A 23,428-nucleotide genomic window follows, 5' to 3' on the forward strand; every position below is an offset into this window, starting at 1 on the left:
CTGTTCTCCACTGTATCCCCTACAGCACCTCTGTTATCCACTGTATCCCCCCAGCACCTCTGTTCTCCACTGTATCCCCCCCAGCACCTCTGTTCTCCACTGTTTCCCCCCCAGGACCTCTGTTCCCCACTGTATCCCCCGAGCACCTTTGTTCTCCATTGTATCTCCCCCAGCACCTCTGTTCTCCAATGTATCCCCCCCAGCACCTCTGTTCTCCAATGTATCCCCCCCAGCACCTCTGTTCTCCACTGTATCCCCCCCAGCACCTCTGTTCTCCACTGTTTCCACCCCCAGCACCTCTGTTCTGCACTGTATCCCCCCCAGCACCTCTGTTCTCCACTGTATCCCCTCCCAGCACCTCTGTTCTCCACTGTATCCCCCCCCAGCACCTCTGTTCTGCACTGTATCCCCCCAGCACCTCTGTTCTCCACTGTATCCCCCCAGCACCTCTGTTCTCCACTGTTTCCCCCCAGCACCTCTGTTCTCCACTGTATCCCCCCCACCTCTGATCTCCACTGTATCCCCCCCCCGCACCTCTGTTCTCCACTGTATCCCCCCCCCGCACCTCTGTTCTCCACTGTATCCCCCCACCTCTGTTCTCCACTATATCCCCCCCCCGCACCTCTGTTCTCCACTGTATCCCCCCCAGCTCTGTTCTCCACTGTATCCCCCCCCCACCTCTGTTCTCCACTGTACCCCCCCCCCCGCACCTCTGTTCTCCACTGTATCCCCCCCACCTCTGTTCTCCACTGTATCCCCCCTGCACCTCTGTTCTCCACTGTATCCCTTACAGCACCTCTGTTATCCACTGTATCCCCCGAGCACCTCTGTTCTCCACTGTATCCCCCCCAGCACCTCTGTTCTCCACTGTATCCCCCCCAGCACCTCTGTTCTCCACTGTATCCCCCGAGCACCTCTGTTCTCCAATGTATCCCCCCAGCACCTCTGTTCTCCAATGTATCCCCCCCAGCACCTCTGTTCTCCACTGTATCCCCCCAGCACCTCTGTTCTCCACTGTATCCCCCCAGCACCTCTGTTCTCCACTGTTTCCCCCCCCCAGCACCTCTGTTCTGCACTGTATCCCCCCCAGCACCTCTGTTCTCCACTGTATCCCCTCCCAGCACCTCTGTTCTCCACTGTATCCCCCCCCCCAGCACCTCTGTTCTGCACTGTATCCGCCCAGCACCTCTGTTCTCCACTGTATCCCCCCAGCACCTCTGTTCTCCACTGTTCCCCCCCCCCTCTGATCTCCACTGTATCCCCCCCCCCGCACCTCTTTTCTCCACTGTATCCCCCCCCCACCTCTGTTCTCCACTGTATCCCCCCCCCCCCTCCTGTTCTCCACTGTATCCCCCCAGCACCTCTGTTCTCACCCACCCGCCCCAGCCGGTTCCATGTTAATGCACACCTTCGGGCTGGCTGGCTGCTCCTTGTCCCGGCTCTCTCCCCTCCTCTGATCACTGCTGCTGCTAGGGCGGCACTGCAGCCTGGGGACAGAAAGCAGGAGAAAGCAGGCTGACTTATTAACTATCTTTCAATGTACTTTCTTTGGTTTTGCATACACAGACAGATGATCGCTCAGTGATGGAGCGCTAGAGCTGGATCTCCGCACACACAGCACAGCGCACCACTGACAGCAGCGGGCGTTGACATTCCTCCTCCCTCCTGTGATTGGCAGGCGGGTCTTTGCTCCGCCCCTTCCTGGTGTTTTCCTGGGCCGCTCTCCGTAATCTGGGTGCAGCAAGATGGCGGCGTCCATGCTGAGCCGGGTGTGTGTGACCCTTCGGACCCCCGGGCTGTGCGGTGTGGCCCCGGGGAGGGCGAAGCACTACACTAATGGCCCGGCCGTGTCAGGAACAGGTAAGAGTGCTTTCCATGTGGACTACAACTCCCAGCATGCCTTCTTTCTACCTCCAGCAGGGTGCTTACAACTCCCAGTGTGCCTTCTATATGTCAGCATAACAGTGTCTCTGACTGGGGGGAGACTAGATAGGATACCATAAGGGGGCGCCAAAACCCACAGGGTGAGTTCAATATATTAGGTGGACCTGTCTTCAGATGTATCTTCTTTTGTGAAGTGCAGCATGTTATGTAATATGATTATGATATGGTGATATTTATTACCCCTCACAGAGATCACATACTCCCCCCGATAATGCCTTCATATGTTCTCCCCACAAGGCACCATCTTTGTTCAGGCATCATCCAGGGTCACCTTCTACTTCCTATACTGAGATTTCAGCTCATAGATGACACAATTCATGTAAATTCCGGTGTCTGCAGTTCTTGGCTGTGTTCACAAATGTCTGACACAGATCAGCCCCTTACCTTGTGATCTACTACAAAGTTACAATGTACAGTCTGATTAGTGGGGTGAGGAGACTGAGGAAATGCTTCCTCCTGCCTGCAGCAGACTGATGGCTAAGGATGAGCTTGGGTGTGTTCGCACACTTCAAGTGTAGAGCCCGCCAGGAAGGCGGCGCGGCGCTAATCACAGGCAGTGAGACATTTCCCGATCTCAGCAGCCGCACATCGGAAAAATGTCTCACTGCCTGTGATTAGCGCCGCGCCGACTTCCTGGCTGGCTCTACACTTGAAGTGTGCGAACACACCCGAGCTCATCCTTACTGATGACATCTCAGCCTAGGCAAAGTCACTGATTGGCACTCCATGATGGCTTTTTAATGATAGAAGGTGGATCTTTTCTGATGAATGCTGCTGTATAAGGGCCCTTTCACACTGGGGCGGGGGCAGCGTCGGCGGTAAAGCACCGCTATTGTAAGCGGCGCTTTACCGTTGGTATTCGGCTGCTAGCGTGGCGGTTTTACCCCCCCACTAGTGGCCGAGAAAGGGTTAAAAACCACCGTAAAGCGCCTCTGCAGAGGCGCTTTGCCGGCGGTATAGCCACGCCGTCCCATTGATTTCAATGGGCAGGAGCGGTATACACTCCGCTCCGAAGATGCTGCTAGCAGGACTTTTTTTTACCGTCCTGCTAGCGCACCGCTCCAGTGTGAAAGCCCTGAATCAAAGTAGCGGCACTTTCGGGTCGGTTTGCAGGCGCTATTATTAGCGCAATAGCGCCTGCAAACCGCCCCAGTGTGAAAGGACCCTAATATGAAATGCCAGGAAACTGTTTAGTAAAGTTACTAAAAGGTCAGCTGTTCCTGATTACAGATAGGTCATATGTGGATGATATGTAAACGCATTAGAATGTATGTGACTCGCAGTAATTATTTATAGCCAAACCAATCACGTAAGTAGCATTGCATTGTTTTTTAATTTTGTCTTCTTTTACTTTTGTGTTCATTTTCAGCCCGCAGCAGACCGCGGTTTCCACAGAGACCAGGAAGAAGCAAAATAGTAAGATGCCTTTAAAGTGTAACTAACTATGGACCAAACCAAAATGGCACGTGATGCAGTCTCCGTATTAAGAAGTAGAACTATAGACAAAACAGGGTTTTCTTTTTTTTTTTTCTCTTCACTGATGACCACCGTATGTCCTTCTTCCCACTCCAGCCCCCCCCCCCCCCCCTTTTTTTTTTTTTTTTTATCTCTTAATTTTACAAAATACAACTCGTCATGCCTCTTACTAAATACCATGGATACTTTCCAAACAATTCCATATACTGAATACTACCATGTGGTATTAACCATGTACACTTATCAGAATACAACATATTTATTTATTAGGTGCATTTTGAAGCATTACATATACTGAATTTAAAAATGTTTAAAGCCTAACTTCATCTAATACACTGGGGTGATATTCTCACCTCTTAGAGCAGTGGTCTCCAAACTGTGGCCCGGGGGGCCGGATGCGGCACTTTGCTTGCTTTTATCCGGCCTTTGGGACATTTAGCGTCCCTGCTCTAGCCCTTTAATACAGTCTGGAGCACAGTGGGATGCATACTGACGGACAGCAACCATTAGCCCTGGAACCACCAGTTGTCAGTAACAGCCGCAGTCCTGTGCAAAGCTCAGGAGCTAAATCCATCAGCTCCTGTGTTTTTGCTCCTGCTACCAAGTGCTCTATAGGAGTGCCGGTGTTCTGCCGAGAAAGTTTCCCTCGGCGGATAAGGACCCCCCTCTACTGCGCTTGCGCAGTAGGAGCCGGCGGGAAATAGCCGAATAGAATAGAAATCGGCTGTACACGGCGCCTGTAAGAGGGCCCCTTGCGGGCTCGCTTCGCTCGCCACGCTTTGGGCACGGCTTCGCTCTGCACTTTTTTATTCTCCCTTTAGGTCCACTTAGATGGTGGGGCTTCAACCTGGACCCAGGGCGCAGGCGCCGTGTACAGATGATTGAAGTTTTTCATCTTCGGCTATTTTCGGCGGCTCCTAGTCGTTCGTACTGCGCAAGCGCTGCGCTTGCGCAGTACAGGTGGGTCCTTATCCGCCGGGGGAACTTTCTTGGCAAATCACCAGCAGCAAACAATGTAAACGCAATGGGGGTTATTTACAAAAGGCAAATCCACTTTGCACTACAAGTGCACTTGGAAGTGCAGTCTCTGTAAATCTGAGGGGAAGCTCTGAAATGAGGAGAAGCTCTGCTGATTTTATCATCCAATCATGTACAAGCTAAAATGCTGTTTTTTATTTGGCTTGCATGTCCCCCTCAGATCTACAGCGACTTCACTTCCAAGTGCACTTGTAGTGCAAAGTGGATTTGCCTTTAGTAAATAACCCCCAATGCCATAGACATGAATTGCTGTGTGCTGCTGTACTTTGGTATACTGTGGTGCTATTAACAAGTATAGCATATGGGTGCATACGTATGCATTCACATTAAACTGTCTCAGCAGACCATGTGCAAGGACCTCTAGAATGGAGGCTTGGACAAAGCAGAAATGGCTCGGTCCAGGCTCTCCCTGCAACAGATTGCTGCTATTTTTTTATTTTTTATATTTTTTTTTTTTTTTGCAGATTAATATAAATTGTACTTCATATGTCTATTAGCTCTGATGAAGGGGGCCCAGATCTCTGTAATCTCTCTTGGAAACTTCAATAAACCTCCAACTATATAAAGATTTGGACAGATTTCCCTTTATTTATGTGGGGTTACCTGGACAAAAAGAGAGGAAGGAAGCAACAAAAGTATTTTTTTTTGGTTCGGTTTTATTTCTGATCTCCTTTTCATCCAGCTTCCATTTGAACAAGCCAAAAAATGTAATTGTTCAGTAGCTGCTGAAAGATGTTGGTGCTATATATGTCTCTGCATAAAACTGATCCTAACACAATTTAATTGTAATGCTCTGCTTCAGGTTCCTGCTCCACGTACGGAAAGAATGCTTTTGGATCAAGACTGGACCAGCGTGTATCCGACAGCGGCAACTTTCAAGCCATCAGCTGTGCCCCTTCCTGTGCGGATGGGCAATCCCCTGAGGAGGGGGGCACCCCCAGACAAGTATGGTAATCTGGAACTTATGAAGGTAAAATGTATTACTTTGCATGTGTCAAGCAGTTGCAAAAAAAAAAAAAACAACTTTATTGCTGTATCATGATTTGAGTTGCATTATGTGTCCACTGATGTTAATGTGATACAAAGCCAGGTAGTTTCAGCTGAGCATCTGGTGAAATATGGTAAGCAGGGGTTACCTTTGGTGATAATTGCCAGTCAGTACGATACCGGAGGCAATAAAGCTATGCAGATGTTGACTTTTCTTGCCAAGGATTAACTTGGCCCTAAGGCTAGCTTCACAGTATTGTGACCCACGTTATGCATGTAAGCAGCCCATTAATTTCAGATGTGTGGGGGGGGGGGGGAGTCCCAGACCACTTTCTTTAACTTGTGCCATACTGAGCCGCATGGTGCGTGCAAATTTTGTGCTGGGTTTGCGGATGCAATGTACGTTTTGCTGCTGGTCAGAAATGCATACAATGGTCCTGACCTGCAGTAATGTGAACCTACTCTAACCCTGGCTGCTTCTCACTGTCTGATGCAGTGTTTATAAACATTGTTCAGACATGAGACCAAGAGATGCAAAGTTACGTTGTTAGATTTTGTATCTACTGTTTCATTCATCTGTAGATCAAGGGCCTTTTCATATGGGTGATCCAATCAGGTCCGCCTGTCAGTTTTTCAGACGGACGTTATCAGAAGCTCAAGTCCATTTACAGCCGCCTACCTCTGGGTCCAGTCAGACCCGGTACAAAAAAATGGAGGAGGACTGCATCGTCTTCCATTTGGCTGGACCAGATCGGAGGCAGCTGGCTGTAAACGGACAGCGTAGTTCATTTACTTGCAGCCGCCCATAGAACAGAGTGGGATCTGGCTTTTTTTCTAACCAATTTATCTGTGAAGATGTGGTGTTTTATTTTTACATCATTAATCTGCTGGCTAAATATTTCTGAGTAAGTACATTTTTATTTCACCTCTACCCTAAAAAAAAAAAAAAAAAAAAAAAGAAAATTCTGCCTTTGCGGTAAGCTGTTTTTCCTTGATGCCTTTCCAGGTTCCTAACTTCTTGCACCTAACCCCCCTGGCTATTAAGAAGCACTGTGCTGTTCTGAAAGGTAAGTGATCTGCTTTTTGGTCAGTAGAAACTTAGCAGAGGGGAACTTGCAGGTCACTCAAATCTGTATTTCATTATGGAGATTTTCCTCCCTTTATTTTACATCAGACATCGACCTACTGTGGCCCGAAAGGCATGTGCCAGTGGCGGCTGGTGATCAAAATTTTTGGGGGGCGCAAATTCAGGAAAAAAAACATCAATTGCAGCCTCAGTTCACCTTTTTTGGAGCCTATGGCTCTAATAAGCTGCTGTAATTCAGGCGCCAGCGTCCGAAAGGGGCCGGACGCCTGAATAGGGGGTGGCGGCCATGGATAAATTCATGCAATGCATGAATCTATCCATCTACATAGAGAGGGGGCAGCCCCTGTGCGCCTTAATGGATGCACCGCCACTGGCGTGTGCGCGACGTGGGGGGTTTTGGGTGTTGGTTTCAGACATTGTAGACTGTGTGATGTGAGCCAAAAGTAGACCCTCCCTTATTTGGCCATGGCAATTCGCTGGGAACTGGAGGGGCTCTTTTTACAATTCAGTTCAGAGAATTTTGGAGCTCATGTATAAAAGAACATGCTGGTTTATAAAAATATAAATTGCAGTACCTCTCCTTGTTCTCTTTTAGTTCTGAAGATATTGACATAGGCCAAGCCAGCACCCTCACAAAAATCTTTTAAAAGTCGGGCTGAGAGTGAGCACCTGCCTGTTGTGATGTACAGAGTTTGGCAGAATAGTACCCCTTTCTATCCGAAGTCTTTTAGACATCCATGACTCTTTGCAATCATATCTGAAACCTGCAGTACATTGTACAAAATTTAAGGTGAAATACCCCCCTTCCACAGCAAACGTTTGAAATGACAGGGGTCCAAATGTAGCAACAAGGGGGGAAGAGGAATATGGGAAAGTTGCCTACAAACTAAATACAATTGCTGTGGTTTTAAAGAAAATGAATCCTCTTTTTTTTTTTTTTTTTTTTTTTTTAACAGGGGTTTAGTTATACATTAACTATGAAGAAAAAAAAAAAAAAAAAAAAAAAAGTTTTGAATTCAGTATTGTGAATAAAGAAAAACTTTGAATGCTGGTCACACTACGGTGCGGAAACGCATGTGATTCAGACAGGAATCACACCACATTCCTGTTCAAATGACATGCAATTCTTTGCAGTCCGTTTTTTTTGAGCCCATTCCTTTTGTAGGCTCAAATTGCACCGCCCGAAAAAGGTGCTTGCATCTTTTTTTTTTTTTTTTTTTTTTTTTTTTTTTGCCGCACTGGAATCAGATGGTATGTGTGTGCACACCCATGCGATCCAATTCAGCCAATCGCACTGCGTTTTGCAACCTTTCTTTGGGGGTGTTGTCAAGTTAAAATTGACACTCACAGTGGTTTGCATTAACTGAGTGCAATTATAATGCGGTGTGGGAAATGCACATGAAGGCTCGATTCACACCTATGCATGTTGCTTTTGAGCGTTTTTGGAGGTTTTTTTTTTTTTCATGCTTGCAGCGTTTTTGCCACGATTTGCGTTTTGCTTTTTTTTTTTTTTTTTTTTTTTTTTTTTTTTTACAGTCTTAAATAAAATAAAAAAAAAACGGCAAAAACGGTGCACTTGCGTTTTTGATGCTTGTCCATTGAATTCTATTACATGCAAAAAGCTGCATTTTGCATGAAAAAAAGTCCCTGACCCTTTCCAAAAATGCAGAGAAACAAAAGCATTGATGTGAACATGTTCCATAGGAACCCATGTTAAAAAATTCCCGTGCATTTCTGCAAAATGCAAAATGCATCAAAAAACGCGCTAGTGTGAATGGAGCCGAAACGCTGCGAATCCCGCTCCGCATCAGTGTGAACCAAGATAATTGTCCCTGCAGTGCGCTGTCAGGCTCTGTACACATCTATGCGGAGTGGCTTTGGGTGCAGGCATCGCAGCAATTCCCTCAACCACCTGCAGTGAAAATGTGCTGCTGTAAGAAAATGTACGGAGCTGCCATTCATTCTGAATGACACTCCCACACATGCAAAAACGCAGCACAGGTGCAGGAACTACAAGGGATTTCCCTGCGGGCCACATTTTGGAGAAGGTGCATGCACCTTTTTCTACCGGAAAGGCAGGTGCTGTGGCCCATTCAAATGAATAGGCTGCTGTGCCCGAGCAAATGCAGCCAGCACTTACACATAGGTGTGAACTGAGCATTCTGGAAGAGCTTTCCCCCAAACTTCCAGTTTTAGTTTTACAGTTGCATGCACTACACTACAAATACTATGTCTACCATGATTTATTGTGCTTGCTTCAACTTCAAATGTGCATACGTGTCAGTTACCATTCATTTGCTGTGCAAAACTTGCTTTTACTCAAGAAGACTGCAACTGGTGCAGTAATGAATGGGAGTTTTTATCAGTGCTTTTATGTAGCGGTGCTGGATGCATCAGTATCAGAATTTGGTTCATTTTATGCTTGCGCTGTGGAGGATGGCTTGTACCTCACATTGGGACCCTCTAGAGCCAACTTATTCCTTATAATGGGAGTGTGATCCCTGGATTTCTGACAGGATCAAGGGGTATTTTTATTTATGTATTTTTGCTGATAAAAGTGATTTTACAGTAAGTCCCTTATTTACGAATGCATTCCATTACAAGAGCTTGTTCATAAGTCCAACAAAGATCAGCGCTCGCAGACAAAGTTTGTGAGCGCTGATCAGTGTGTTCTAGTTAAGGGGAGTCCCCCTGTCAGAACACAATAGCACAGCAGGGGAGATCACTGCACCAACACTGCTTGTGTTAGTACGCCGATCTGTCGGATTTTTTTTTTTTTTTTTTTCGTTCAGCCCCCTGAGTTGAACGAAAAAAAAACTGAGTGTGTCTACCAGGCTTTATATGATTGGACATGCAAACACATGTTCGCATCTTTGAAAGTTCGCAAGTTGAATGTTCGTATGTAGGGGAATCGCTGTAATGGTTTGGTTTTTACATACGCTTTATTTACATCAATACATGAAAAAAGTTATCCTATGGAGGTAGCTAAAGAGACGGCAAACACAGCTTGCTCCGAGGCTCTCCTTGTCTTATTGAAAATTTGGTCCTTGGTGAACTCCTCCTCTTGTAAGGGAGGGGTTTCTGCTGTGGGGACTTAATGAGTTTTATAAATGGGGGGGGGGGGGGGGGGGGTCTACCTTTCAGCACTGCTGAGAAGGATACTATGGGACTAGAATGTCATCCGTTGGCTGGATAGAAGATGGTAAAAAATCCTAATCAATGAAGTCATCTGCCCCCTGCTGGATTCCATGAATAATTACATTAGACTTCTCAGCAAACTTGATTTGATTGTAGCCGTATTAGTGCAATTGTGACAGAGAAAATTGAGTACTGTCCGTGATACTTTTTTTATTTGCACTAACATACAATTTTTCAGGACAAGCTTTCGGGGTATGTCCCCTTCTTCAGGGTCCAAGCAAAAAAAGCAGATTTTGTTTTTCCACAGTGAGGGAGTGGAACTGAGATCTTGGGAAATCGCTTTGCTGGGGGGTTCCTGGAATTCCTGGAACAGGCTGCTATTTAACCCAATCCCTTGTTGAATTCACCCACCCACTATACAGTCAGTAGTGGGTATATTAACCCTTTGAAATGTATGTAAACCCCAACAATTAACATCTCTTATTTTGGTCTGTTAAATATACCATTTTATTATAGACAAGCATAAGTTTACAAAAAAAAACTGTTGACCTTGTCAGCTGATAACTTCCTTTTTGTTTTCTGTCTGTACTGAATTCTTATCAGAATTCCCAGCTCTGAGAACTACAGAACAACTTTCCTCTTTTTTATAGAGAAAAGAGGGACTGTTACTGTAGTCCTGTCCTAGGGTGAGAACACTGCTCTTCCATGGATACAGTAAGTGACTGTTGTCACCCAAGGAGAGAAATTGTGATTCCGGCAGGACCATGAAGTGAAAAACAAATGTGTTGTGCAAGTTGTAATACATTACCAGATTTGTTCCTGGGTTGAGATGCATTTTAAACTAGTGATGTGCAATTTTAATTTTTAGGGCCCTTTCAAAAGAGCGGACCAATTGGGCCTGCCTGTCCGTTTTTCAAGGGACCCTCCAGTCTCCTCTACGGCGTGGCGGTTGTCAATGGACGTGTTTGACATCTGATCCAGTCCTGTCCACTAAAAACAGATGGATGGGGATCCGTTCCCCATCCCTATGGTGAACTGGATTGGATGGCAGTCAGGGGTAAACAGACAGGTGATCTGTTTCCGTCCGACGTCCCATAGGACAGCAAGCTGTGTCCGCTCTGCATAAGCAAAGTGGACATGGACCAGCCATCCGCCTGTTTAGCAGGAATCAGCGGACAGATTTCCTGCTGAGAAGGTGGACTCCAACTGAACCTTCCCCGTGTGCAAGGGGCCTCAAGGGTCATAGATTATTCAGGTTTTCGATGCAGGGACAGACTTTATTTTATTTTTTTTTAAGACAACACATATTTAATCAACATACCGATTTTATAATGACAAATATGAAAGTCCTTTTGATTGAAGCTGAGCAGATTGGCTTCCAATGATGCAGTGGCTTTTTGGGTATAGGCAGACATGATATGTTTGTATATTTTATAGAGTTCTGCACTGAGTGGCCAGCTGCGCTCTCCGATGATGACCAGTGCAAGCAGCATTTCCCAATAGAGTTAAAGTCTATGGATTATGTGTTCGCTGGGCCGTCAATCCGCAACCCAAAAGCCAGGGTAGTGACCTTGCAGGTGAGTGAAACAGCCTGTTCATTTAGGTTATCCAAAGCTGAGAACTGTATCAAAAGCACAACAGGACACTTGATTGCTGTACAGATTTTTAGAGGGCCAGTCCACTCTAAAGTGGTATTTTTGATACAAATGGAATTGGTGGGCCGATTCACCCCCCAGGCATTTTAAATCTGTTGAAGTGTCTGGCAGTTATATCTCCCTGCCATCATTTTTAGCTCTTTTCCTGTCCACCTGGGAGTTTTGGGTGTTTCCTCCCTAGCGGGTGCTCAGGTCTGGGGTACACTGTGCAGGGATGGTGGGAGCCTCCCATAATGGACACAACAGGTATGCAGACCTGGGGACTCAGAAGTTGAAACCCTGAGAGATGAAAGACTGCGGATGGTTTCATTCCTCAGCATCTGCCAAAAGCTTCAGTGGCAGTTTTTGGCAGAGTGACCAATTCTAATGAAGAATATGTCTGATCTGTAGTATTCCCCCTGCAAAATGCACCACATCACAAATCTTGGGTTGAAGAATTCCTCAGTGTCTAAGTAATATGTCTATGTGATGGTGCTAAATGTCCTGATGCTCTGACTACAGCAAGGCAAGTCTTGTAAATGTTCTGACTCAGCTCTAATTGTTTATTTTGGCCCTGTCTAGTAAGTTATTGAACATTCTTTAACACATGCAGGCAGCAACTCAAGCTGTAAAGAAAGCATGCTTGTAAAACACCTTAGTTCTATTCCTAACTAATTACGAAGATGATCATTCCAGTTTTTTTGTTTCATTTCCTGATAATGTCATCCTTGGTTACATTGGGGAAAGTTTCTTGCCTCATGATTGTATGCCTAGGCTAGCTTGTGACCGGATGGCATTGACAAATAAGGGGCATGCTCACTAAAAGGTATCCTGGTGGTGGCTCATTTTATACAACACTGGTCAACATTCTCTGTTTTCTCTTTTGCTTGCCCTCTGAACATTCCTTTTAAATTCATGCTTTCAGACACTTTATTGAAATTGTGTTTCATAGAACTGTTTCTTTCCCACCAAGTTGCATTTACCAATACCCCTCTGGTGTCAACAGATTTGCATCTAAGTGTCTTTTGGCTCTAGAATTCATTGCTCGTGCTGTGTGGCAATGCTATTCCAGCGGATACTCCATATTCAGCATTGCCACTCAGTAGTGCGCTTTTTTCCCCTGGCACGAAGGGCTTCACTTTTTCTCTTTTCTCCCCATGAATCCACCCCATGTGACACTCATTGCCTTGCCCAAATGTTATGTAAGAACACCTTTCTGACATCCATTTTTAGATGTGCATGTTTCTTCCTGCTGGGTGTTGTAGATATTAGTTGTACTTTTTTTCCCAGAAGCAGGGCTGATGGTATGTAATCAAGCAACTGATCAGCAGATTGGACACTTAGGAGTTGATTTACTAAAGGCAAATAAACTGCACTTTTGTACGTGTAGTTGCACTCTGTGTGCAATTGCTCCAGAGCTTAGTAAATGAGGTAAGGCTTCACTTTACAAAGAACACTCAATCACATGCAAGTAAAATACAAAAACAAAAAAAAAACGCATTTTTTCTTGCACGTGTATGGATGACGGAAATCCGCAGAACTCTTCCTCATTTACTAAGCTCTGGATCAACTGCACTTGTAAAAGTGCACAGTCTATTTACCTTTAGTGAAACAACCCCAGGAATTCTATACCACCCATTGGCCAGCAAGGAGGCATGCATGTCTAAAGGATTGCCAGGAATGTGTTCTTTCATATATTACTTGGGCTCAGAGCTTTGTCACACATTGAAACTTCTCACAGTGAGGAGCAGAGGTACATGGGCTTCATCATATGATCAAAAAATAAGAGGCAATAAAAAGTGTTTAGTGAAGTTATATGATTTATGGCCAGTTAAGGTCTTTATTGCTTGTATGAAATAAGTAGTTCTAATAGTTACATACATTTGTTATTTTTGCTAAGAATTGCTACTAAAAAATATATATATATATATATATATTATAAATTTTTTTTTTTTTCTCTTATAGATAAAGCTCTCCAGTTTGAATCTTGATAAACACGGCAGGAAAAAGCTGATTAAACTTGCAGGGTCTCGGTACAATGCAGAAAGAGATACTTTGACAATCCAGACAGACAGGTGACTGAAAGTGTTCTTATTTATGTCTCATTCTCTTATCCAGGTACTGGACATTGTGTCAGTCTGAAGGCAGCAGTATGGTTGTGACCATTTCTTCTTCTTTCTGTTATTCAGGTGTCCTTTAAGGATGCAGAATGAGGATTACGCCATGTACTTGTTGACAGTGCTCTACCATGAGTCCTGCGTAAGTGTTTCTTTTAAAGGTTTACTCCATGAAAAATTAGGTTTCCATATTTGTTTGCGACTCCTCTTGGTAGAAAAATGGAGGGGCTCCCATCTCACTTGAAAAGCTGCATCTACACCTTAGTGCCTGCTACAGTGGCGGCTGGTGATAAAATTTTTTTGGGGGGAGGCGCAAACTCCTCCAGGTTTTTACCTGCCCATCCTCAGCTGTCACGGCTCCCAATACCCGGACACACTATACACAGAGAACACATTGTATATTATACACAGAGGACATGCTGTACACTATACACCGAGCGCACACAGGGCATCCATCAGAAATTTTTTTTTTTGGTTGGCCCCTTACACAGCTTTAGGCCTGGCCCCCCCCCCCCCCAAGCCTAACCACCAACATTACCCAGGGTTTGCCTACCGAATCCGCACATCAGCCGCCCCCCCCCCCTCAACCCTGTGTATATATGTCGGCCCCCCTCACACCTGTTTATTTGTCAGCGCCTCTAACACCTGTATATCTGTCAGTGTTAAACCGCTGTATGGTCTTGGACACTGTGCTGCAGCTCAGTTTCAGGGTCTTGGCAATCTTCTTATAGCCTAGGCCATCTTTATGTAGAGCAACAATTCTTTTTTTTTTTTTTTTTTTTTTTTTTTTTTTGCCATGAGGTGCCATGTTGAACTTCTAGTGACCAGTATGAGAGAGTGAGAGCGATAACACCAAATTTAAAACACCTCCCCATTCACACCTGAGACCTTGTAACACTAACGAGTCACATGACCCCGGGGAGGGAAAATGGCTAATTGGGCCCAATTTGTACATTTTCACTTGGGGTATACTCACTTTTGTTGCCAGCGGTTTAGACATTAATGGCTGTGTGTTGAGTTATGTGGACGGGACAGCAAATGTACACTGTTATACAAGTTGTACACTCACTACTTTACATTGTAGCAAAGTGTCCTTTCTTCAGTGTTGTCACATGAAAAGATATAATAAAATATTTACCAAAATGTGAGGGGTGTACTTATATTTGTGAGATACTGTACATACGTGGGAGATTCATCATCATCCACTGCCCAATGGCAGCACCGGAAGAAGACCAGCAGATGTCAGCAGCGATTAAGGGGGAGCATGAACGCCACTACAGGATAACTCACAAGGATATCAGCGGGATTGATTAAACCCTGGAGAATGTAAAATCTGGTGAAGCTCTGCATGTAAACCAATCGGCTTCCAGGTTTTATTGTCAAAGCTTAATTGTTCAAGCTGAAGCTAGAAGCTGGCTACCATGCACAGCTGCACCAGATTTTGCATGCTCCAGTTTTAGTAAATCAACCCCAGTGTGTCATAAAGTGCAAGTGTGTGTGTGTATATGTGTATGTATATGTATGTATATATATATATATATATATAATTTTCCCCACCCTAGAAGTGGTAATGTTCTGCTTTAAAATATGTTTTTAAATCTGTTCTCTACCCTTCCTTCCTGTTTTGCACAGTTGTCCATGCTCCTCTCCTGTAGTGAAATTGTTTACTCTGATTTCACTGCACACTGTGAGCTGTGATAATGTAAGATGTCACCCGTACACACAAGCGGAATTTCCGTCAGAAAAATCTTGGATGGTTTTTCTGACTGAATTCCGCACAAGCTTGCCTTGCATACACACGATCACACAAAAGTTCTCTGAACTTTCGACTGTCAAGAATGCGGTGATGTACAACACTACGACAAGCCGAGAAAATGAAGTTCGATGCTTCCGAGCATGCGTCAAATGGTTTCCGAGCATGCATGGTTTTTTGCACGCAGCTCTCAATCTTTTGCTGGTGGAAATTCAGAAAAAGTTGGATGGAGCATACACACGGTCGGAATATCCAACCAAAAGCTCCCATTGCACTTTTTTGACGGAAATTCCGCTCGTGTGTACGGGGCATAACATTCATTATGTAATGTTAACCAAAAGATTTTATTTAATTTTACTATTTATTCCTTTCAACATGTTGATTGCAGGGGAGACAAAATTAGGGCTGAAACAACTAATCGATTATGAAATTAATCGATTATTATTTTCATAATCGATTAATCGGCCAGCTGCCTGCATACAGAATGCATTATTTGTTTACATATCAGGAAATACAGTGCAGCACACATACAGCACACATGTCAGTAAGTGCCTGAGAACTTGTGAATGTGTGAGGAGCAATGCCCCATGGGACTTGTAGTCCTGGGCAGGAAGTGAGTGGTTCTAAAGGCAGAAGTTTTCTTTACCTTGTTATTGGGGCACTCTATACTGTACCTAACGCACAGCAAAAAGCAGTGTAGAAACAGATCAAAAGCAAACTGCATAGGCATGTACTGAGCCTTATGCTGGCCACACGGATCAATTTTCAGATGAGAATATTCATATGAAAAATCTTTGTACATTTGCTGAATGAAAGAATGTTGTTTGAAATTTTCACTTGCTTTTAACATTCTGTTTTAAAATGAATGTAATTTCTAAACGAAAATCACATACACTGAAAAATTCCTTTGACCAAGAAATTTTCTATTATTTCTAAATTTTTCTGTCACTGTGGTTGAAAACGAGCGTCGATTTGACCCCACTAATGATTCGAAAATCGAACGAACGTTCTTAAAATGAAATTTTTTTTGAGGGAAGACATTGTTTTTGTATGGCCAGCATATAATATATTACAGTTCTGTTTGAAAATCTGCAAAACCGTCTTTTTTTTTTTTCTTTAAAAAAAGATCCTAGTCTGATGATATTTACCAGATTCAACCTCTAATATTATATACAGTATATCTCCTCTAATAGTATATACAGTATATATCTCCTCTAATAGTATATACAGTATATCTCCCCTAATAGTATATACAGTATATCTCCTCCTAATAGTATATACAGTATATATCTCTTCTGTCTGTTATTCTCAGAGTGGATAAGAGATTTTGCTCTTTGCCTTTTTGTTAAACTTTACATTTTAACTAAATCATACACCTAACTTTTTTTAAGGTTATTAACCGATTATTCGATTAATCGAAACAATAATCGGCCAACTAATCGATTATGAAAATAATCGTTAGTTGCAGCCCTAGACAAAATATAAGCATTTTAAACTTCAGCTGTAAAAAAATTTATAGTTTTATTTTTGCTTCACAAAACCAGTTGCTCTAGTGACCATATGCCAATAAATAGTTCTTTCACAGCCTGAAAAGTGGGTCACACAACATTTTCTACCCTTATTAAAAAACAAACATGAACAGTTTGGTTGGTATACATTTGTTTTTTATATGAACGGGCTTCCCTGAAGCTGGCCTGCAGTTCAGGAGAATTTCTGAGCTTGGCACCAGTCTGTGGATTTGGCAGAGCCTTTACAAGTTGTCTTTGGTGTTGCTGGGATCCAGAATTCGCTGTGTGCCATCTGATTCCAGGCCGTCCCCTGCACACAAGCCCCGGGCTGCTTTCATTACCTTTCAGTGGCTGATGGATTATTCAGCAGCTCCTCACCGGATGAATTGGCTTTGATTGCTCTGCATATTTTATGAGCCTCTGTGACACTTGTGATTTTTCCATGATCCCGGCAAGTGTACTTTGAGTGGCAGGACTGGGGGGAATCCCAGGGCGAGCAGCATTGGCCTTGTGAAACCCCTGTTCTGTTTCAAACATCCAACAAAGGAAAAGAGCACAAACTGGGTGCTACATTCCCAAAATCGGTCACACCGCAAAGGATTTGTGAGTTACAAAGCTTGATTGCTAACCTATTCCATGCAAAAAGCATCAATTGCCCCAATAGGATACATTTTATATACAGTAAGCTGGTACACTGATACTTGATGTTTATAAACATCATCTATACAAAGCTCCCCATATTAAGCCTAGGTTCACACATGTGTGGGTCTGGAGCGCTGCCTAAGCGAACGAGTTCCCAACCTGCGGGGAAAATGCACTGCTTCTTAGCAGACATGCGGGGGTACCATTTAATTCTTTAGCAGCACCATGCAGTTCCATGTGGCCAATTATTTATTTCTTTTATAGGGTTGGGGACTTTTTTCCCCGTGTTTCTCACGGGTACCTCAACCCATTCAAATGAATGGGCTGCTGTACCCACAACGTCCACATGCATTTGCACGACCTGCATATATGGGACATTGTTGGCTGCCTTTTGCAATCTGGAATTTTTCATGTGCATCATCAATTCGGAGATTTGCAGATGAGACTTATTAATATATCTGATTAAGTTCCACTAAGTATTGTGTCAGTGTAACAACAGGTCACATCCTCCCTGACATTGCATTCATCTGCCCATCTCTCCAGAAAGACAGCACCAACTTTGTTTTGGTATCATCCAGGGTCATCATCTACATTCTGGACTAAGATGGTGGCTCGTGGATGACACAATCATGTTAATTTAGCTACAACTGGAATATTTTTGTGTAATTTTGAGGCATTTCTGACTTTTTTTTTTTTTTTTTTTTTCAGAAAACTGAAGCGTGGGAGAGTGAGAAGGAGGAGGGAGATATGGACGAGTACATCTGGGAGGGCAGCATGTCAGAAAAGAATGCTCTACAGACTCTTTCCATGTCTTGTGCCACATCCAGTGAGGAAATCCTCCAATCTCCCAGTGTTCAGGAATACCGCAGCGCCATGCTGAACCTGCACAATGAAGGCGAGACAGAGGACAGTATCAGCACCTACAAGGAAAGTGTGAAGAAAATGCTGAACATTGCTTAGGCTTCCCCCTAAATCTCCAGACTGTGCCACTGCTACATTTCCCAAAAATCGACCTTCCTTCTCTTCCCCCCCCCCCCCTTTTTTTTTTTTTTTTTTTTTAAATGAACTCCACACTAAATTTTTGTGTGGGTTTAATCACATGTTGGTTCCTTGGGACTGTGGTGCCACGATTTCTCATATCTGTATATTGAAATTGTTCTGCAGTGTTTATTCTTCCAATAGAGGGAAATTTTGCCATGGTGGGAGGGGTGAGATGCCATCCACTGCAGGGAAATTTTGCCACGTTGGAAAGGGCAGAGACACCGTGCACCGCAGTGAAACAGGGAAATCTTGCCATGTTTAGAGGGACGAAGACATCTACTGCTAGGGAATCTCACTATGGTGAGAAAAGAGATGCCAACCACTGGAAGATAATTTATCAGTTGTGGGAGGGGTGGAGACATCAAATATATTAGGGAAATGTCACTATCGTGGTAGGAGCAGGGACACGGACTTCTGCACAGGCATCTCATATTTGAAACCCCGCCAGCTGTAAAAACCCATTGTAATGTAATGAAAATGAAATGTCAGTTGCCCTTTTAGCTCTTATCTATGAACAGTGGAGTAAAAATAAACCTCACCTTTCTTAATATTTTACCGTGAAACTTTTTGTAACTTCTCACACAGTTTGAACCATTATTGTAGCGTTTACTTGAAACTAAATTTTGATGGCGTTTTTACATTTATATGCTTGCTGTGCTATATTTGTGTACTATATCTAACACAGAGGAGCAACCCCAAATGTATGTCGATGTAATCAGCATCGTCGCTGAATCACTTACTGGATATAAATACGGTTAGACATGGCCTGAGAACCTGGGCCCATCTTCATAGCCATGCCTGATAGGCTGGTTCCAACCATGTCCTTGTCTCTCTTGATGAAATCACACAAATATGTCTGCAGGCAGTCTCAAGTTTACAAGTCTTGTAGTGCTTGCTGTCAAGTAAGCCTTTTACTAGAGCTAAAGCCTCGTAAATCCTTGTGCACACAATGAGAATATCGGACGCATGATCATCCGTGTTTGTCTTTTAATTTAATTTTTTTTGGCATGCTATTCTTTTATTTCAAAAATGAAGAGTTTACTAGAATTTAAGAAGTTACGAAAATTATCGTATGATGAAATACAGCTTTGTATGTGATATAATGTAACGTATTGTAATGGATTCTTTTGTTTCTAAGCATGTGTGGTCTTGGTCTTCTTCTGTTGGTTTGTTTTGTGTTTTTATATTTTTTTTTTTTTTTCCCCCTTCGTCTTTCAGGACAGCCACCATGAGAGATAGTCTCCTCCTCTTCCTCTAGGAAACACTGCGCCAGCCCATAAATTCTTACTTACCCCTGCCAGACCTCAGTATTAGTGTTTCCTCCGGTGGGGAGACACTGTGCAAGGAACCTGGCCACTCAGTCAGGGTGACTATGGCTGTTTTTATTTTTTTGGAGCCTATAATGGAAGTAGGGGCTTGAGGGGGGACTTACCCCTCGTTCTGTTGCCACCACTTCCTAGCCGAGCGCGGCTTCAGGCTGTGGGGGCTCCCTATCGCGGCCACAGGGCTGCAGCATGCAGGCGTTCGCCTTTCCTATGTACTATACAGACCGCTCTCTTTTTTTTCTTTTTGGAACTAGGCGGGCCGGACGACGGGCGACGTCATTTCCGGCGGAAGGGCGAATGCTTGTCTTTGACCCGCGGCTTCCGGTTCCGGGTCGCGGCGCTGATAGGGAAGCCAGGCACAGGCTGGAGACGAGTCTGGGACGCGCACAGGCAGCGTAGGACTCGGTAGTAGCAACCACCTGCAAAGTCATGTCGGAAGCAGATGCTCAGCCAACGGACACTACCTCCAGCCTTCCTAAGGTAAGAGTGCCCTGGGGAAGAGTACTCTTTATCTAGGATTGTCCCTCCATGTATAGTTCCTGTCATGGGGGGGCAGACACCCTGGGTGGTCAGGGGGAGGGAGGCTCAGATCCCCACATATTAAGGAGGGTCTAGTGCACTCCCAGGGTTGTATCCTTGTTTTTAAAAAAAAAAAAAAAAAGTGACAAAATGTTTTTTTCTTTCATGTATTTCAGAAACCTACAGAGAAGTCTAGGTCTACACATAGCTCTAAGAAGAGGTGTGCCTCTTGCAAAGACACATTAGGGGAAGCATGGACAAAGGTCTTGTGTAGGGAGTGCATAGACTCCCTTGTTAAGGAGAGGGACTCTGAACAGGAGTCAGGACTTGCAGCCTCGGTTAAGGAGCTTTCGTCCACCTTTTCTTCATTTAAAGCCTTATTTGAAAGGTTTCAGCCTCCCATTAGTCCAGCTCCCCAGGATACAACCCCGCCTCAGGCTCAGGGCTCTGCTCCTGCCCAACCTGCAACTTCAGTTAGGGCAGAGGAAGCTCCAGGGCCCTCCGGAGTGGAACAAAGACAACCAGACAGTTCCTCCTCCGATTCCCAGGATGGTTCTGAGGGGGAGGACCAGGACGGGGAGTCCAGGAAATCCTCCAGATATAAATTATCCCTGGAAGAGGTAGAGGACCTCTTAGGGGCTATTTATACAACCCTCGGTATTCAGGAGGACAGGAAACCCCTGACCCTTCATGACCAAATGTACAAAGGCTTGGAGGAACAAAGGAGGAAAGTTTTTCCAGTACATGAGGTACTGGTTGAAACTATTAAAAAGGAGTGGCAGGATCCCGAAAGGAAACCCTTTTTTTCTAGATCCTTAAAGAGGAGATTTCCGTTCTCGGATGATCCTACATCTATCTGGAATAAAAATCCCAAGTTAGATGCCGCCTTCTCCCAGGTTTCCAGACACACAGACCTGGCATTTGAGGACATGGGGGCCCTGGTGGATGTCATGGATAAAAGAATAGACTCTCTCCTCAAAAAGACTTGGGATTCAACAATTAGTAACTTAAAACCTGAGTTGGCTGTCACAGTAGTGGCTCGCAATCTGGAGCACTGGCTCTCTAAGATTCAAGAGCATATTGAAGCTGGAACGGCAAAAGAAACCATTCTGTCTTCTTTCCCTACGATTCTGCGAGGTATCGCCTACATAGCTGATGCCTCGGCAGAGTCAGTACGTATGTCGGCCAGATCAGCGGCTCTGGCCAATTCGGCCAGGAGAGCCCTCTGGCTAAAAACTTGGCCGGGCGATAGCGCCTCTAAAGTCAAATTGTGCAGCATACCGTTAACGGGAGACCTTCTCTTTGGCCCAGAGTTAGAGACCGTCTTGGACCGCACAGCAGACAGGAAGAAATCCTTCCCGGTTAAGCGGAAAACCCCTGCACATACAAAGAAGGGGTTTCGTCCGCAAAAGCGTAAAGAGACTCCAAAGCCGGAAGGGCAAAAGAAATTTTGGGGTCAGAAAGGCAAGGGCAGGGGAGGGGCGATTTTTCGCCCTCCTGAACAGCCCCGTAAAAGTCAATGACTCCCCAACCAGGGTGGGGGGAAGACTAGGGGCCTTCCTCCCACAGTGGGAGGCAATATCCCCCAATCGCTTTATCCTAGGGATTATAAGAAGGGGGTACCATATCGAATTCACAAATCCTCCTCCACGGAGATTTCTTGTCACGCACCTACCCAGGTGTACGGCAAAAGCCGAGGCTCTGTTGGAAGCATTACGAGATCTGGTAGATCAAAATGTGGTTCTCAGAGTTCCAAAGGCCGAGGAGGGAGAGGGTTTCTATTCACACATTTTCGTAGTAAAGAAACCCACAGGGAAATTCTGACTGATTCTGAATCTAAAGCCCCTGAACAGGTCAGTGACATACAGGAGATTCCGTATGGAAACAATTTTCACAGTCAGAGCCCTGTTGCCCCGCAACTGCTTTATGGTATCTCTGGACCTAAAGGACGCGTATCTACACGTTCCTATAACAGAAGCCTCGCAGAGGTTTCTTCGGCTAGCGGTAGATGTAGGTGGAACAACGGTACATCTACAGTTTCAGGCGCTGCCTTTCGGGCTATCCTCCTCGCCCCGCATTTTCACCAAGGTCTTGGCGGAGGTGATGGCTTTTCTTCGGCTCCAGGGTATATCAGTGATAGCATACCTGGACGACCTGCTCCTATTTGCAGCGTGTCCACTGCAGTTAGTAAGAGATCTAGAACTAACAAAGCGGGTTCTTACAGGTCTAGGGTGGCTAATGAACTTGGAGAAATCCAGTTTGATTCCTTCTCAGCGCATCACGTACTTAGGCTATCTGTTGGACTCAACGCTACTGAGAGTGTTTCTTCCAGCAGAAAAAGTACAAAAACTGGACAGGGCAGTGGCTGTTCTCCAGTGCAGCAGTCAGGTCTCCATAAGAATTCTGATGTCGGTCCTAGGACTATTAACCGCTACCCTCCCAGCAGTGCAATGGGCAGGTCTGCACTTTCGTCCCTTACAGTCCTTTTGTCCTAAGGGTGTGGGATCACAGTCAGAAAGATCTGGACACCTTGGTACAGGTTCCACCCCAAGTAAAGAGATCCCTCTGGTGGTGGAGGAGGGTCTCAAACTTGTCGCAGGGTCGTCTGTGGTTCATCCCAGTTTCTCAGGTGGTAACCACAGACGCAAGCGGCAAGGGTTGGGGGGCGCATCTGGGTTCCCTTTGGGTTGGGGGGCGCATCAGGGCACCTGGGAGGGCGACGAACTAAGAAGGTCGTCCAATTGGAAGGAGCTGAGGGCAATCGGGCTAGCACTCAGGTTCTTCAAAGAGGAGCTACAGGGCCACCATGTGCAGGTGCGGTCGGACAACTCGTCCGCTGTGGCCTATGTAAACAAACAGGGCGGCACAAGAAGCGGAGTCCTGTCGGCCTTAGCATCAGGCATTCTGAACTGGGCCGAGACTCACACTCTCTCACTCTCAGCAGTCTTCCTGAGAGGAGAAAAGAATGTGATAGCAGATTTTCTCAGCCGAACCAAACTGAGAGAGGGCGATTGGATCCTCAACCAGGAGGTTTTCAATCTCATTTCAGAGAAATGGGGTCCTCCAGAAGTAGATCTGTTCGCGTCAAGAAGCAACGCGAAAGCCCCTTGTTTTTTCTCCCTAAACAGAGGGGAGGGAGCGCGAGGGGTCGACGCATTGATCCAGAACTGGCATTTCAGAATCTGCTATGCCTTCCCGCCCCCAGCGTTATTACCGGCA

The 23,428-nt window shown here is 45.1% G+C and overlaps 1 protein-coding gene across 1 annotated transcript; it reads left to right on the top strand.

The window, feature by feature from the left end:
• The first annotated feature begins 1,685 nt into the window (after nt 1–1,685).
• Nucleotides 1,686–18,915, top strand: MRPS35 (mitochondrial ribosomal protein S35). The gene is made up of 8 exons (XM_073621685.1): nt 1,686–1,860; nt 3,314–3,360; nt 5,261–5,428; nt 6,452–6,512; nt 11,108–11,247; nt 13,270–13,379; nt 13,494–13,563; nt 18,033–18,915. Exons 1-8 carry the CDS (start codon nt 1,746–1,748, stop codon nt 18,282–18,284), a joined length of 963 nt encoding a protein of 320 aa, XP_073477786.1. The 5' UTR covers nt 1,686–1,745; the 3' UTR covers nt 18,285–18,915.
• Nucleotides 18,916–23,428: the final 4,513 nt, after the last annotated feature.

The sequence above is a fragment of the Aquarana catesbeiana genome, linkage group LG03, assembly GCF_042186555.1.
Source record: "Aquarana catesbeiana isolate 2022-GZ linkage group LG03, ASM4218655v1, whole genome shotgun sequence".
NCBI lineage: Eukaryota > Metazoa > Chordata > Amphibia > Anura > Ranidae > Aquarana > Aquarana catesbeiana.